The 14,213-nt window shown below is 34.6% G+C and overlaps 1 protein-coding gene across 2 annotated transcripts; it reads right to left on the bottom strand.

Moving 5' to 3' along the window:
• Nucleotides 1–5,800: 5,800 nt before the first annotated feature.
• On the bottom strand, nucleotides 5,801–13,413 carry DPE2 (disproportionating enzyme 2). 2 transcript variants are annotated; one of them, XM_087127778.1, is made up of 23 exons: nucleotides 13,180–13,413; nucleotides 12,618–13,007; nucleotides 11,395–11,515; nucleotides 11,225–11,283; nucleotides 10,972–11,099; nucleotides 10,735–10,861; nucleotides 10,450–10,646; nucleotides 9,884–9,962; nucleotides 9,726–9,764; nucleotides 9,291–9,410; nucleotides 9,043–9,144; nucleotides 8,852–8,935; nucleotides 8,504–8,746; nucleotides 8,293–8,418; nucleotides 8,130–8,204; nucleotides 7,969–8,040; nucleotides 7,489–7,605; nucleotides 7,262–7,359; nucleotides 6,965–7,124; nucleotides 6,761–6,859; nucleotides 6,454–6,651; nucleotides 6,260–6,353; nucleotides 5,801–6,178 (listed from the first exon to the last, which is right to left on the bottom strand). In XM_087127778.1, exons 2-23 carry the CDS (start codon nucleotides 12,969–12,971, stop codon nucleotides 5,985–5,987), a joined length of 2,886 nt encoding a protein of 961 aa, XP_086983904.1. In that variant the 5' UTR covers nucleotides 12,972–13,007; nucleotides 13,180–13,413; the 3' UTR covers nucleotides 5,801–5,984. The 2 variants fall into 2 exon arrangements, with proteins under 2 accessions (XP_086983904.1, XP_086983905.1); XM_087127779.1 differs by having other exon boundaries at nucleotides 11,225–11,280; nucleotides 13,180–13,412.
• Nucleotides 13,414–14,213: the final 800 nt, after the last annotated feature.

Here is a 14,213-nt window from a genome sequence, read left to right as displayed (position 1 = left end):
AATTGCAAGCAGATTCAAGGTTCATACTTTTTTTTATTGAAATCAGAATCTCGGATTGATATTAATGTTGGAATAACTTAGATATAATATTCGGCCTTAATTCAAATCTTCCTACTTTTTTTCAAGGTGATTTTTACCATCCTTTAACTCATCATGACTTGATTAGTCTTTATGTATTACTTTATCCTTGAGGCCACACACTCCAAACCTTGATAAAGTATCCAACAATTGGTCACTTTGCCTATACAACCTCAAAGCTTCCTCGGAATATTTTCACCTATAATCGTAGTGCATAAACATCCCTAATAGGAGGGTTATTTCTTCCAACTTCTTTGTAACATTAAGGAGAGTCAAGATAATTACAAATCAGTTTTTTTGTACACATCTTGTCACTTGGTATTCATAATAAACCTTGACTTCTTTTAAAGGGTCTTTAGGGGTAGTTTCGTCCTTTTTCTTAGAGTCTATACCTCAAACATGTTCTAATCCCCTCGTGAGATCTTGCATACTTACCCTCACGGTCATAAATGAGTCCCATAAAAAGTTTCTTAACCCTTGGGGTTCTCTAGAATCTTGAAAACGTTTTAGAATTCTTATAAGGGTATATTGGTCATTTACTACCCCAAATCTGGTTTAAATACTCCACATATTCCAATGGTCTTGTAACTTTGTATAAACCCTTAAACTATGACATAAGGCTCCTCATGAAATTTCATGTCATTTAGAGGTCACTTTGGTCATAAGCCAATGGTACGTAATTATAGGGGCATTTTAGTCATTTTATACTACCCTGGTTTAGCCCGTTATCATAATCTAATGATAAATGAATTCTATACATAAACTTATCATGTCATATTGAGCATTCTTCTAAAATTTCATGAGCAAAAGAATTCATGTGGTAAGTTTGTGGCTAGAGCGCTTCATTGAAATCAATATTCACGTAGACACTAAGGTTGGAAATCGTTAAATACTTAATTTCATTCAAATCACTTTCTTCCTCACTTCTTCCTTTCATCAACTAAGCAAATATTCAATCAATTTCTTGCATTACATTGTCTTCTCAGTAATAATTTTTTTTCGTAACAATATTTTAATTTCATATTTAAATACTTCATAGTGACAAAATTTTCTTTCGACACTATAACTTTTAATATCTATAGTAGGCTATAAGATATTGTCGTCTATTGAGCTTCTTTGGTCATTTTCATTTCAAACTACTTACTCGTCAGTATACGTTGGTACATTCCTTTTCATATCTATGGTCATAATATTGTGTATTTTAACTATGTCCGAGACGTCCTACTTAAATATTTAACATTCCTCATCAAAAACATTTTCATGCATTTACCAATGTTTAACAGTTTACTAAACTATAACTCCCCGGTCATGGTACAAACCTTACTAAATTTAGGCACCATCAATATATCAATTAACATTCATATTTCATGCAAGGTAAATCATATCATACTCATATTACAAATAAAATTGAACTAAGTCAACTATAATACAGTCAACTTTATATCTTAAATCAAATTTCATAATACTCCCCTCACGTTGGAGAGTGTATGTCCACACCCAACTTGTCTTTTAGAAAATCAAACGGTCTACCCAAACCTTTAGTGTAAACAACTGTCAATTGCATTTTAGTCTAAACATAACATGCTTTGATGACTTCAACTTGTAACTTCTTTTTAACTATATGGCAATCTATTTCAATGTGCTTCATATGTTCATGAAAAACTAGATGGGCTACTATATGCAATGCTACTTGATTATCACAATACAACGATGCTGGTTCGAATAGCAGAACTTTCAAGTCTTGAAAAATGTATCTCAGCCAAGTTAACTCTAAACAAGTATTTTCCATAACGCGATACTCGACTTTTGTTGATGATTTGGATACATTGGTTTGCTTTTTAAACTTCCAATGAATAATTGAATTTTCCAAGAAGATGCAGAACCCAGAAATAAACCGTCTGGAAGTTCGACAACCACCTCAGTCAGAATTGTAATATGCTTGTAATCTCAAGTTTTTTTCATATGGGAGTAGAAGTCCTTAGCCAAGAGTACCTTTGATGTATCTCAGCACTTTTGAAGAGCTGCCTCCCAATGTGGTTTTCTTGGTTCATGCATAAATTAACTAAGCATATGAACTAAATACACTATGTTAGGCCCAGTAATAGTTATATATTAATCTATCAATCAACATCTCTATTTGGTTGGATGCCCAGTAATAGTTATATATTAATCTATCAATCAACATCTCTATTTGGTTGGATGCCCAGTAATAGTTATATATTAATCTATCAATCAACCATCTCTATTTGGTTGGATCATTCAACTTCTCTCCTTTTAAAGAAAGTTTCAAATTTTGTTCCATAGGAAATTTTTCTCGACGTGCTCATGTAAGATTCGTGTCTTGAAGAATGTCTAAAGCATACTTCTTTTGAGACATAAAAATTTCTTTTCTAGATCGAGAAAATTCAATGCCTAGAAAATATCTCAAATTTTCTAAATCTTTGATAAGTAATTTCTCGAGTAAACAAGTCAGTTGAATTTCTTTGAGATCCTTGTTTGTCAATAGAATATCATCAACATAAATAAGATCGACAGTAAAAGAAGTACATATGATACGTTTATGATATATATATATATATATATATTATGATATTATATATGTTATGGTACATACGTTTGACAATACGATACATATTGTGATATGCTTTATTATATGATACGTCTACGGTATGACATGATAGGTGGGAGACACGGTATGCTTATTGATATGGAATCAGCCCAAGGGAAAGCTCTGATACCATATGAAATCACTAAGGGGAGTAAGATTCGGATTACCTTATATCTCAAGGCAATAACACTTGTTTGACATTGGAATCACTCCACAAGCAAGATCGATCATGTCTAGCTTGAATGATTCTAAAAATGCAATCTAAACTTAGCCCTAATGATAAGAAATCACTCCAAGAAAAAGTAAAATTCAGATTAACTTGTTGATTAAATATCTCGAGGCAACAACACTTGTTTGAGATTCGAAGCTTAAATGATTATGCAAGCTAAACTACATAGAATTGGAAAGAAATTTAGTCATTCACTAAAAAGGTCAACTCCTCCTTTTACTCCATTTTTCAAATCTATGTTACCAATATAACATACAGTCTTTATATAACCTCAAAATCAAAACACTTGCCCATCTATGAGTCATTCCAAGAGTTGTAACTATATTTGATGATCATAATTAGCCACTATATACTTTATGACCATAATTAGCCACGGGTAAATAAGCCTTAAAATACATTAAATAAACATATAACTCTGAATTATGATTCACCCAAAATTTAAATCAATGAAACTTTGATTCTTTTTCAATGTGGCATGAATTGAAACATCTTTGGATAATTTTGACAACATTTTCTTCACATCTTCCTTGAAGTTTATATTGCATGATTGATGTCTTGGTTCATATCACTTATGATATGATACACGTAACATGATAAGATGTATGATATGAATGACATGTAATAAGATGTTTCGATATGATACACCACTCTTGAAATTACATGAAAAATTATGATAATGATATGATATGAAGGAAAACACTAGATGGGTTGTCATACATGAGAATGAGAAAGGAAAAATGTTGGGACCTCATGCATCATTGTGTGTTCATGCATCGGGGGATACCCCCTTTTTATGATGGTACGGACACGAGGAAACAAAAATCGGAAAGATTAGGGATAGGAAGCCCACCTCACAAAGAAAGAAGGGGCAGCCCCTAATCGGAAGTATCCCATGTGTCCTCCTTCCCGTAGTTTGCCAGTTCGATTCGGTACAGAATACCTTCCTCTGGCGTTGGGTTATCCCCTATTTGGCGCAACACTTCGGACAAACGCAATAGACAGGCTAGATGGACTGCGGGGCTACTCAATCAGACAACCAGACTGCCTATCCACGGAGGAATCTTAGGTCACCTCTCTTCTTCTCCAAGAGAACATTGATTGACAGGGGCCAACTATTAGAATATTAGTAAAGGCGCCTTAGCCTATCTCTCGATATAGGAAGGGGTCTTTTCTTGCTCGTGAGCGCTAAAGTCGTTGGATAGGGTCAGGTGAGCAGTCTTTGACTTTTTTCAGCCTCATAGAACATAGAACAATGAAGTAATGTATCCATACGAGCTCCGACCCTCACTATCTTCCAAACTGTTGGGGTCGTTGCTCCATATCTTGTTCCCCCAGGACTTTGCTAAGCTGCTCGACCACATTCTATTCTGATTACCTTGAGAAAAGCATCCGTTTTACGAGGCAAAAAAATGATCATTATGGTTATCATAATGTGCGATGGCCAGGCAGGAAAATGATCATTATGGTTATCATAATGTGCGATGGCCAGGCAGGAAAATGATCATTATGTTTATTATAATGTTGTGACGATCAAATAGAAAAACGATCATTATGGTTATCCTAATACTGCAACGGTCGCTATTTCTAAATGGGTATCCGGCATCAACAACTACCAGAGAATGCTCGCCGACAAGAAAGGGGTCCAGGAGGTGTGCAAACTGATTGGCAGGTCCATACTTGCACGTGTGGACCGTGTGTAGAACAGTAAATACACATCCAATTAGCCCGTTCAGGATAACCACCTAAGGAATATAGACTATATGATAGGTTTCACTCATGATTGTGTGTGTTTTCATCTAACCTTGATAGTGGGATCGAGTATTTCAAAAAAAGACTAAAGTCATGTGCTACATCTATTTCAAGTAAAAGCAAGAATCCCTATATGGCTGACGACGCCATCGCAATTCGAGACCATGACACATACATAGGGTAGTTGCACTTATTTTCTTAGACTTAGTTTAGATTATGGTGTTTTTAATTTTAATAATTATTTATTTTATTTAGTATTTCATTGTGTCGTTTTAAAAATGCTTTCAACCACGTAAGTCCATGGCATTGTTTTAAGATGAAGTTTATGTTTTATAATAAAGTTTAAACGCTTATTTCCACACAAAATGCTTACATTATAATGACGGTAGCAACTCTAGGTAAGTAGAAATCTAGCGTCGTTCCAATAATTTTAAAATTAAATAGGATTGAGTTAGAGAAAACTGATCATGATTTGGTAAACTCAACCTACTCAACTTTTTGAAATTTGAATAAATATTTTGTTGGTACTCTTTTCATGAATAAGAGAACCACTACGCTACTCTTTCACGGGTTCAAGAGAAAACCTAATCTTTTAACGTGTTAGAATCAAACCATTACGAGTATTTGGAGTTACACTACGACCCTTGTTTGAGCACTCACCACTTTATCCTAATAATAAAACTATCTCAAAATAAGATGAAGAGAAATAAAATGGAAGGGGATTAAAAATAAATAAATAATAATAATCATAATAATTATCCAAAATCCAATGATAATTTTGTTTTGTTTTTTGTTTTTTTTTAAATGATGTCTAATGGACACTATTTTAACGTTGTCGTCAAAGCGGTCACCTATACATGCGTTTTTTATTTTTAAATTTAAATTTATTTTATTTTAAAACAACATAAATGTAACACTCTAGCCCATTTAACATCTGGTTTTGCTTTTTAAGTTCTATATTTTGGAATTTTATTTAGGGTCTTAAAAGAATTTCGAATTAAAGTCCGATTTTGGCTCTTATACATGCTGCTATAGTAGCGGCGATAATTTTTCTTGTCGCCCAACTTCAAAGAGAAAAATGTTTAGAAACATCATAAGAGCTCAAAAAAATTAGAAAAAATCGATCAAAGTCACCCTGAGGAGGAAAATAGTCATTTTAACATTTCTTACCTAACGAGGGGTCTGTGAAGACCGAAACGAAATTTTCCATTTAGAAAAAGCATGCTTGCTTATACAACGATCGTCGAAGCTAATGTTTTCGTCGCTATCTCAAATCGCTTTATTGTACAATGAGAAGACTTACCTCAAAGACCCATGCATTTATATGACTGCAAGTGTGTCACCTTGTGGTATTCCATTAGACTTTGTTGCTACAGAAATCTTTTCTTTATGAACTGTTGTTGATGCTGGTTTGGGTTCATGAGGAACTGATCTCCCACTCTCCACAGAAAGAACTTTGATGGTTTCTTGGAGTTCTTTATCTTTCATTAGAGATTCTAATGTCACATGGCTACCTGAAAAAAGATGCACAACAATGATTTCAAGACAAGAAAACTAAGATTTCTTTCAAACTTGAAATACGAGCACGTGCTTACGATATCTCCAATAGTGCTTTGGATTTGTTGGGTCGTTGATCGTCTCCTCTTTTGCAGGACGTGTCGTGTATTCATCTTTCAAGGCTAACAGATCCTGGCATCGACGTCGAGGATTTTCAGTTTTGGAATGTATCTTGAGATGTAAATGTTTTGATATTACAAACTGAAACAGCTTAAGGCGGTATATATGTCACCTGAAGTGGGAAGATAGCCCACATTGACGGAGCTTCAAAATGCTGCTTTAGGATGAAATGAGCAATCTCTGGAATACATTGGGTAGGTGGCAATATATCAGAGCCTATAACGTTCTTCATAAACCGTCCTCGTCTTTCTTCGTCTTCCTCCCACCAAGCACGCAAAGTCGAGCAGTCATGGCAGGACGGAGCACACACCTAAAACATGCCCCATTCTTAGACAAAATCCTAAGTTTCTACGGGTTTGATAGTTTGCCTCTTAGTTATCAGAGGCAGATGAATCTATTTAAGAGATGCAAGGGCTTACAGTCATGTAGCTATATTGAGAAGGGATCCCGAACTCTAGATTGGGTTCGTTCGGCATACGTTGAATGCGTAAACCAATTAATCCCAACTCCTCCATAACCTGCATCAAAATCAAGAACAAGGTGAGACTCTACACATCATCTCGCTCGGGATTGACAGTCTTTTGTTCGAAGAGATACAGATGAATATCATAATTTAGTCGTACAGGATGAACACATGAAGGAATAAGGCCCAAATCTTCTCCACAGGCTAGCATGTTAGAAGAGTCGAGTAGAACAGGCAGGGTCTTTAAAGCATTTTTCCGCCAAAGATCCTCTTGGCGCTGGAAGTAGTAATCATAGTACAATCTTTTCAGAACATCCTTACTGCATCACGTATGATAAGTAAAATTATTAAAATCTTGCAATACACAGCAACATCAGATAAAAGAACGTGTTCATCCCAAACGACAATGGCTAAAACTTTGAGTTCATAGGAATAGTTCTCAAATCATGCTTGAAACCTGTGGCCATCCAAGTCATTAAAGCTAGAAGTATCTTCGAGATTGAAACGTGGATAAAAACTTTTTGGATTCTCTGGATCTCTGATAAGAACTATGTTCTGCAAACAACAAAAAGAAACCGAAAGCCATGATCCGTATAGAAACGAAAAGTGCAAGAAAAAGGTAGGAGTTTTACATGAACAAGTTCACACAAATTATGCATTCTTTAATGTAACATCTTCTCTTACCTGTACAAGTTCAAAAAGACTGCGTCTTATCTGGTCTGGGTTTTGCAACTGTGATTCTTCAACAAGTGATTTCAGTTTGGAAGCGATTTTTTTCTCTGTGTCACATTCCTTCTTGAACTGAGAAAGAGGGAAAAAAAATACCCAGATAAGACATGATATGTTGGATTAGAGCAGAAGCAAAAAAAAAAAAGCCAAAATGTTCTTCAATAGATCAAGATCCATGTCTCTTACTCAAAACAAGAATCTGTCCACTAGCTATGATTTCGGTATCGCTAATAACAGAGTGTTCATAATTCAACATTCTGAATTTTTTTAAACTGTTAAGATGAATACAGAAATGCATAATTTCAACATGAAGTGAAGAAATTGGACTACACAAACTAACAATTAACCGATTTTTCTGTTCGACAAGCACATGATGTTCTCATAGATAGACAATAGATCCAATTTTATGTAAAACCCATGATAATGAAGTATCACCTCATAAAAGTTCTTCTCATATTCATTCAGGAAGTGTGATGCAATATATCCCCATGCAGCTCCAAATTTATCCTGAAAAAAGAAAAGGAACAACCTACTTCAGGGAATCAGAATCAAATAATGGTTTTCAGGATGGCCAAGTAGATTCATAATGTAGCAACCTGTAAAAATTCAGCCCTGATATATGGACGACTCAAGCGATCGAAGTCCCATATTCCCTCTCTTTCGAGCTCTTCCTGTGGAAGAATAAATATTATTACAAAATTTTGCACAACCATTCACATTTTAAATAAATATGTTTGTTTCTGAAATGAGCAAACGTACCTGGCTTAAAGGAATAGAAGGGCGGAATTTTCCAACTAAACCAGTCATAGCATGCTCTGGAAGCTCCCAAATTCGAAAGAAACCCAATATATGATCAATTCTGTAAGCTGTGAAGTAGTTTGACATCTATAATTCAAACATGAATAGGGTTATTATAAGGCCAACAAAATTTCGGGACAGACGATAAAATGTTCTAGAATTTTAGCAAAACCTGAGTTAAACGAGCACGCCACCAAGCATAGTTATCCTTTGACATCTCCTCCCAGTTGTATGTTGGAAAGCCCCAATTTTGTCCATTTTTGTCGAAGTAATCTGGAGGTGCTCCCGTTGACGTGTCCATACGAAACAAAGTAGGGTAAACCCAGGTATCTACACTGTTTCTATCAACACCAATTGGAAGATCTCCTTTCAATATCACTCCTTTCTTTCTTCCATAATTTGCTGCCTCTGACAACTGACATTAATAATGTCAGCAAACAACAAAATACAGTAGACATCTTCCATCCCATTTTATCAAAGAAGCAATTCATGAAACTTGTGATTTTGTGACTTTAAGTACCTGTTGGTGCAAATGATATTGGATATAATAGTGGAAGCAGATGACTTCATAATGCAAGCAGTCCTTTGAGATGAGCTTCTCAAGCTGTGAAAGAAGGGAACAACAGGAAATGGATTTATATTAAGAAGCAAGCATTAATCTGACATATAAAAATCTAGTTCCAAACAAAAGGGAATAACAGTGATTATCACCTTGTCTTTTGAAAATTGAGAAAAACGACCCCATTGGCTATGATCTGAAGTTTCGAAGAAGTCCCGCAGAAAACAGAACGCGGCGTAGGGTTTTAACCATTCCTTTAAGTAATTCACATAGGAAAGAATGTTTATCAGTGTCAATACATAAATTATTATAGGAAGAAGTATCAAAACTACGTAAAGCTTCAGTTTCACCACTACTAAGAAAATTAAGTAAGTTGTTCAGGAGAGGAAAACTTCAAAACCTCATTTTCAGAAAGATACTTCTGAAAGGAACTGGAATTCAGTATTGAATCTTTCTCCCTAGCAAAAATTTTCCGTGCAAGTGAAAGCTTAGCAGCCATAGTAGCCTCATAATCTACATCCTGCATAGAACCAGAGTCGAACGTGGAACTTGAATGTGGGATAACAGAACTACAGCCAAGCAAGCATTTTAATTTTCGCCATAGCCATAATTTTTTCGTTTTCAGAAGTATAATCTTTATGATTTATTTACCAAAATACAATTTGCAAAAAGATAGCAGATGAAAAATCAGGATTTGATAATTTTTTTCTCGCAACTCTATAAACGAAAAAGAACGAAAATACAAAGGATAAGGATGATTAATTTGAATGTTGTCCTGTCTCCTAGTACTGTAACAAGCACGAAGAAAACATGATAACATAAGCATAAGAACTACCTTTCCATCCAGTTCAACTTTTTTCTTTTGAATCTCCAGCTGCAAAAGCCCCCCACCCCCAAAGAAAAAAAAAGATGTAAGAAACTAGAACCCGATAAGTTAATTGGTAACGAAAACAGATTAATCAGCATAACATTAAATAATTCTATTAAGTATACCTTGATATCCTCTGGAATATTATCTGAAAGTGCTTGGACTCTTAAGTACAATGGATGCAGGGCAAATACAGAAAGTGAGCTGCAAAAGGTCAATCAAGTAATCATTACGGTAATAAATTAATGTCTTGAACCATAACTTCTCAAGATAAGAGGAACGGTACTTTTTAAGGTGGGTAAGTAATTCTGGTCATAGAAGTTGAAGTAAACTGATAAAAGTAAGAAACAAAATTATGAAGCAATGTTTTAATAATATATTTTATTATATCTAAGATTAATACATAATTATAAATATTTTGAAAATGAAGCAACCAATTAAAAATTTCTAAAAGTTCCCAAAAAGACATTAATCATTTTGTTTAATTCATTTTTAAAACAAACATAACGTTACATATGAACATAAATTTTGCTATGAAACATGATATTTTAAATCGAAAGACGATACATTTTGATAGGTAAAATGTTGAGCAAATCCGAAAACTAAAGGATTGAAAGTATCTACTATCACCAGTAAAATAATGAAGATTGGACAACTTGACTTTAGATTTTGCATTGAAACTGCATCCTACCTGTAAGGATACGAGTCCCACCACATTCCATGCACAGATGTATCGTTAACAGGTAGAAGTTGAACTAAATGGAGACCAGACTCCACAGCCCAGTCAACAAGTAATTTCAAGTCAAGAAACTCGCCAACTCCAAGATCATCTTCTGATCTAACAGAGAACATGGGGATTGCAACACCAGAACCACGCCAAGGAACATCCTGGGTACAAGAAATTGGTGAACTAACTTAGTAAAAAAAAACCAACTAACTAGTATTCATCAGAAGAAATTTCTTCACAATAGCTTACTCGCAACATGCCATCTGAAAGTACAATATGTCTTGGTGGAATATTTGAAGCATCAAGGAGAAGGTCCCGGTTTTGTCCAAATTCGGAAGAAATAACTCCATCTTTTCCATATTTACAATATTTGTACGTGAAACTGTTGTTAAGGAAGAGTAAAGGGAAAGAGAGATGACTAAAGATGATAAAAACATATTCATTGACAAATATTCCAATTGTAAGAAAAACGACACTTAAGGATATTTTAAGGGGAAATCGGTGTGCTGCAAGATGCAGTCTCCATGCCAGATTGAATCGCCCGCATAGCTAAGTTTAATCCCATTCTGTACCTTCCACTGTCCTAACTTCGAAGAGCTACCAATGACGTAGACCTGTACCAGTAAAATTTCATAAATTATAACTAGAATTGGAACTGGATGCCAGTCAATGTGAAGTAACAAACGAACCATTTATTTGCAGATAAGAAATAAAGCAGGTTAGAGAAATAGATATTTACTGTTGTATCTTCTTCTATATTTGGACAACAAATTTTGAAATCGACAAGAACAGAATCTGCTTCAGTCAGAAACCAAAACCAACAAATTGGTCAAGATCGAATTACCCAAATATAATCATATGACATCAAAGAAGGATGTTTACGAAACAAAAAGGAAATATCAAATTTACCATCCTCATTCAAATTATTATGAATGAATTTTCCTAGTGGTCTTTCAATGCTCAAAGTCGAACTTCTTCCAAAGACCACATCTTTGAAGGCGAGCTTGAAAGGAATCGCATCCGCACCAGTCTGGAGTTTATTTATCAAACAGAAGAATAGATGAGATCTTTAATATAAGGGAAGTGCTCGTAGGTTCTAAAACACCAATATCTACAGAACCTTCAGAAGAAAAAATTACAATAGTGTAACTAGAAGGAAACTGAAAAGCAACAACTTGCAAAGTCTTCGAAACACATTAAAAAAACAAAAAAAAGTGTAAGGATCGAGAGCTATACAAGGAGAAAAACACAAGACAAAACAAAACGCACACGCACACAAAATGCCTAGGCTGAAACATAACTCCCCAGGCCATCACGATAGTATTACAATTCTCAGTCATCAAGGCAAACTGATTTTCATCTTACTCAAATCAACGTCATACGAATTTGGTAGCAAACCAAGGTAAAATACACAACTGGAGATGGGTTCAGTGTAGATATTTTGGTCTATAAGAATCAGATCCTGCTAGACAAGTAGTTCGCAGATAGTCATAGGAGCCTTTTGCTAGTAAACCAAGGTTTTCTTCAACAACTAGAATGCTTCTGAGGATCCCTCTCATTCAGGTTATTCATGTATTTTTACAGTGCTTCGGCTAGTGAGAAAGTAAATTGAGCCTACTCTGACTCTGAGATTCTCATCATTAGAAATTAGAATTTTACTCGTGTTGAGCTTTGCACCATTTCATCAGTGTCATGATCTTTTGTCGCTCGGAATTTTAAATCATGAAACCTTAATGATAGAAAATCAACTGAGCTTTCCCCTTTTCTCATTCTGCAAAGAAAGTTGTTCACGGTAAATCAACTGAGCTTTCCCCTTTTCTCATACGGTTGCAACCCAATAGAGGCTGGGAAGTGTAGTCATCTATTGGTTTATTCCCGAACGAGATAACTTTGTGGTAAGCAAGGATGTTTTCTTTCTTCATAAAAAGAGGATAATGGAAACTTTTTGGAAGATTTGGACCTCTACTCAGTGTATTTCTTCTTAGTACCTCATAGTTTTTGTTTAGCTTACACAATGTTCTAAAACCAAACTAGATCAAAGACATCAAGTTCAGTTTAAGATTACGGTTTTAGTCTCATATCAAATGCAACGAGCTGAAACATCAAAGAAATTCAAAAGTAAAAGACAGCACCTGCCAAAGATCACGGAGCTCGACGACCTCCCCGCCCTGTAATCCTTGAGGTAGAAACAGCTTCCTCCTGTTTCCCTTCTCCCATCTCAAGACCTCTCTATTGTCATCAACAACATAGTAATTGTACTCACATCCAAACCCATCGGACACCGCAATACTTCCATACCATATAAGCTGATCCCCTTGATGAATAGGGCTCAGTAACAACCCCTTCTTCACATTCCACGAACCAAGCAGCGGCTCAGAGCCACAGACTACCAAGCTTTGACCCCAATGAGTATAGTATGGCAATCTAAACCTCACATTCACCGATTTCGCACGTTTGGCACCAGAAAACAATCCCAAATTCACCATCTTATTCAGAATTGAATCAGACACAGAACAAAATCCCTACACAGAAAACAATTCAACGACTAACATTCCAGCTCCCATGCAAATTCAAACAATCCTCTCGCACTAATTAAGAACTAATAGCAGCATGAGCAAACAAAAGGAAATACAAATTCACAATAAAATTTCAAAGAAACGAAGCTAAATCCATAAAAAAAAAACGTTCACTCACGAGTCAGGAAGAAGGAAATCCAAGAGTTCAGCTCCGTTCGGTGGGAATCCGGCTTTCTGGTATAGAATATATGAGCGAAGTGGAAATCGGCAATCACCACGTTGGTGAAGATAGAAAGTAAGAGAGAAGGATTGATGGGATTGCTTGATATTTTTTTGTGGTGAATGTCCTGTAGTAGAGAGGGAGAGATTCGAACCAGTTGTTGTTTGGCCTTTGAATGAAAAGTGAAAACTGATAGGAATTGAAATCTTTCTGTTCTTGTTACAGAAATCCATTTGGACCCTTCTGCCAAAACTTTCCCTCGAAATTTTCCCGGAAAATCTTCCAACCCATGTGGACGATAACTAAATCAATATCTAAAACCACATGGAATGCAAATTGGAATCATCAAATTTGTAATATGTTATTCAAAATCATTCCTGCTTCGTTCATAATCAAAACCAAAATTCGAATTCATTCAATTGTTGATTAGATCTCGAATAGAATTCACAACCTAACTCAAGTCTAAAAAATTCAGACTGTTATAGTCAAGTAAAGATAGGATAAGGTTGGATTGGATTGTAACTCTGTAAAAAATTTACCTAATCTAAATAACGACTTTTTTACTATTTTAAAAAAATAGTAAAAAAATTTAATGTTTACTATATTTTAGTGTTAAATAAAAAAAAGACATTTATATGCCTTTTATAGTACTTTTCTCAACAAAAAATATACCTTTTATAAATTTATATATATATATATATATATATATATATATATATATATATATATATATATATATATATATATATATATATATATATATATATATATATATACTCACTTTTCACCATAACTTTACAGTAACTTTAAGATTTTTATCTATTATTCAAATTTTTAATTAAATCTTTTTTTAATTTTTTTAATTTTTTTAATTCAAAAGTAAAATAAATAAATAATGATCCTGTATTCTTGAAAATAAAATAAAATTTATATTTTAATTATATAAATAAATAAATAATGTGGCTCTTAAGGGTTGTGAAAGATTCCACTCC

The sequence above is a fragment of the Cucurbita pepo genome, chromosome 10 (genome assembly GCF_057944985.1).
Source record: "Cucurbita pepo subsp. pepo isolate OVF chromosome 10, ASM5794498v1, whole genome shotgun sequence".
Classification (NCBI taxonomy): Eukaryota; Viridiplantae; Streptophyta; class Magnoliopsida; order Cucurbitales; family Cucurbitaceae; genus Cucurbita; species Cucurbita pepo.
Note: the sequence above shows the minus strand (reverse complement) of the source record. Positions and strands in the feature narration are given on the sequence as shown.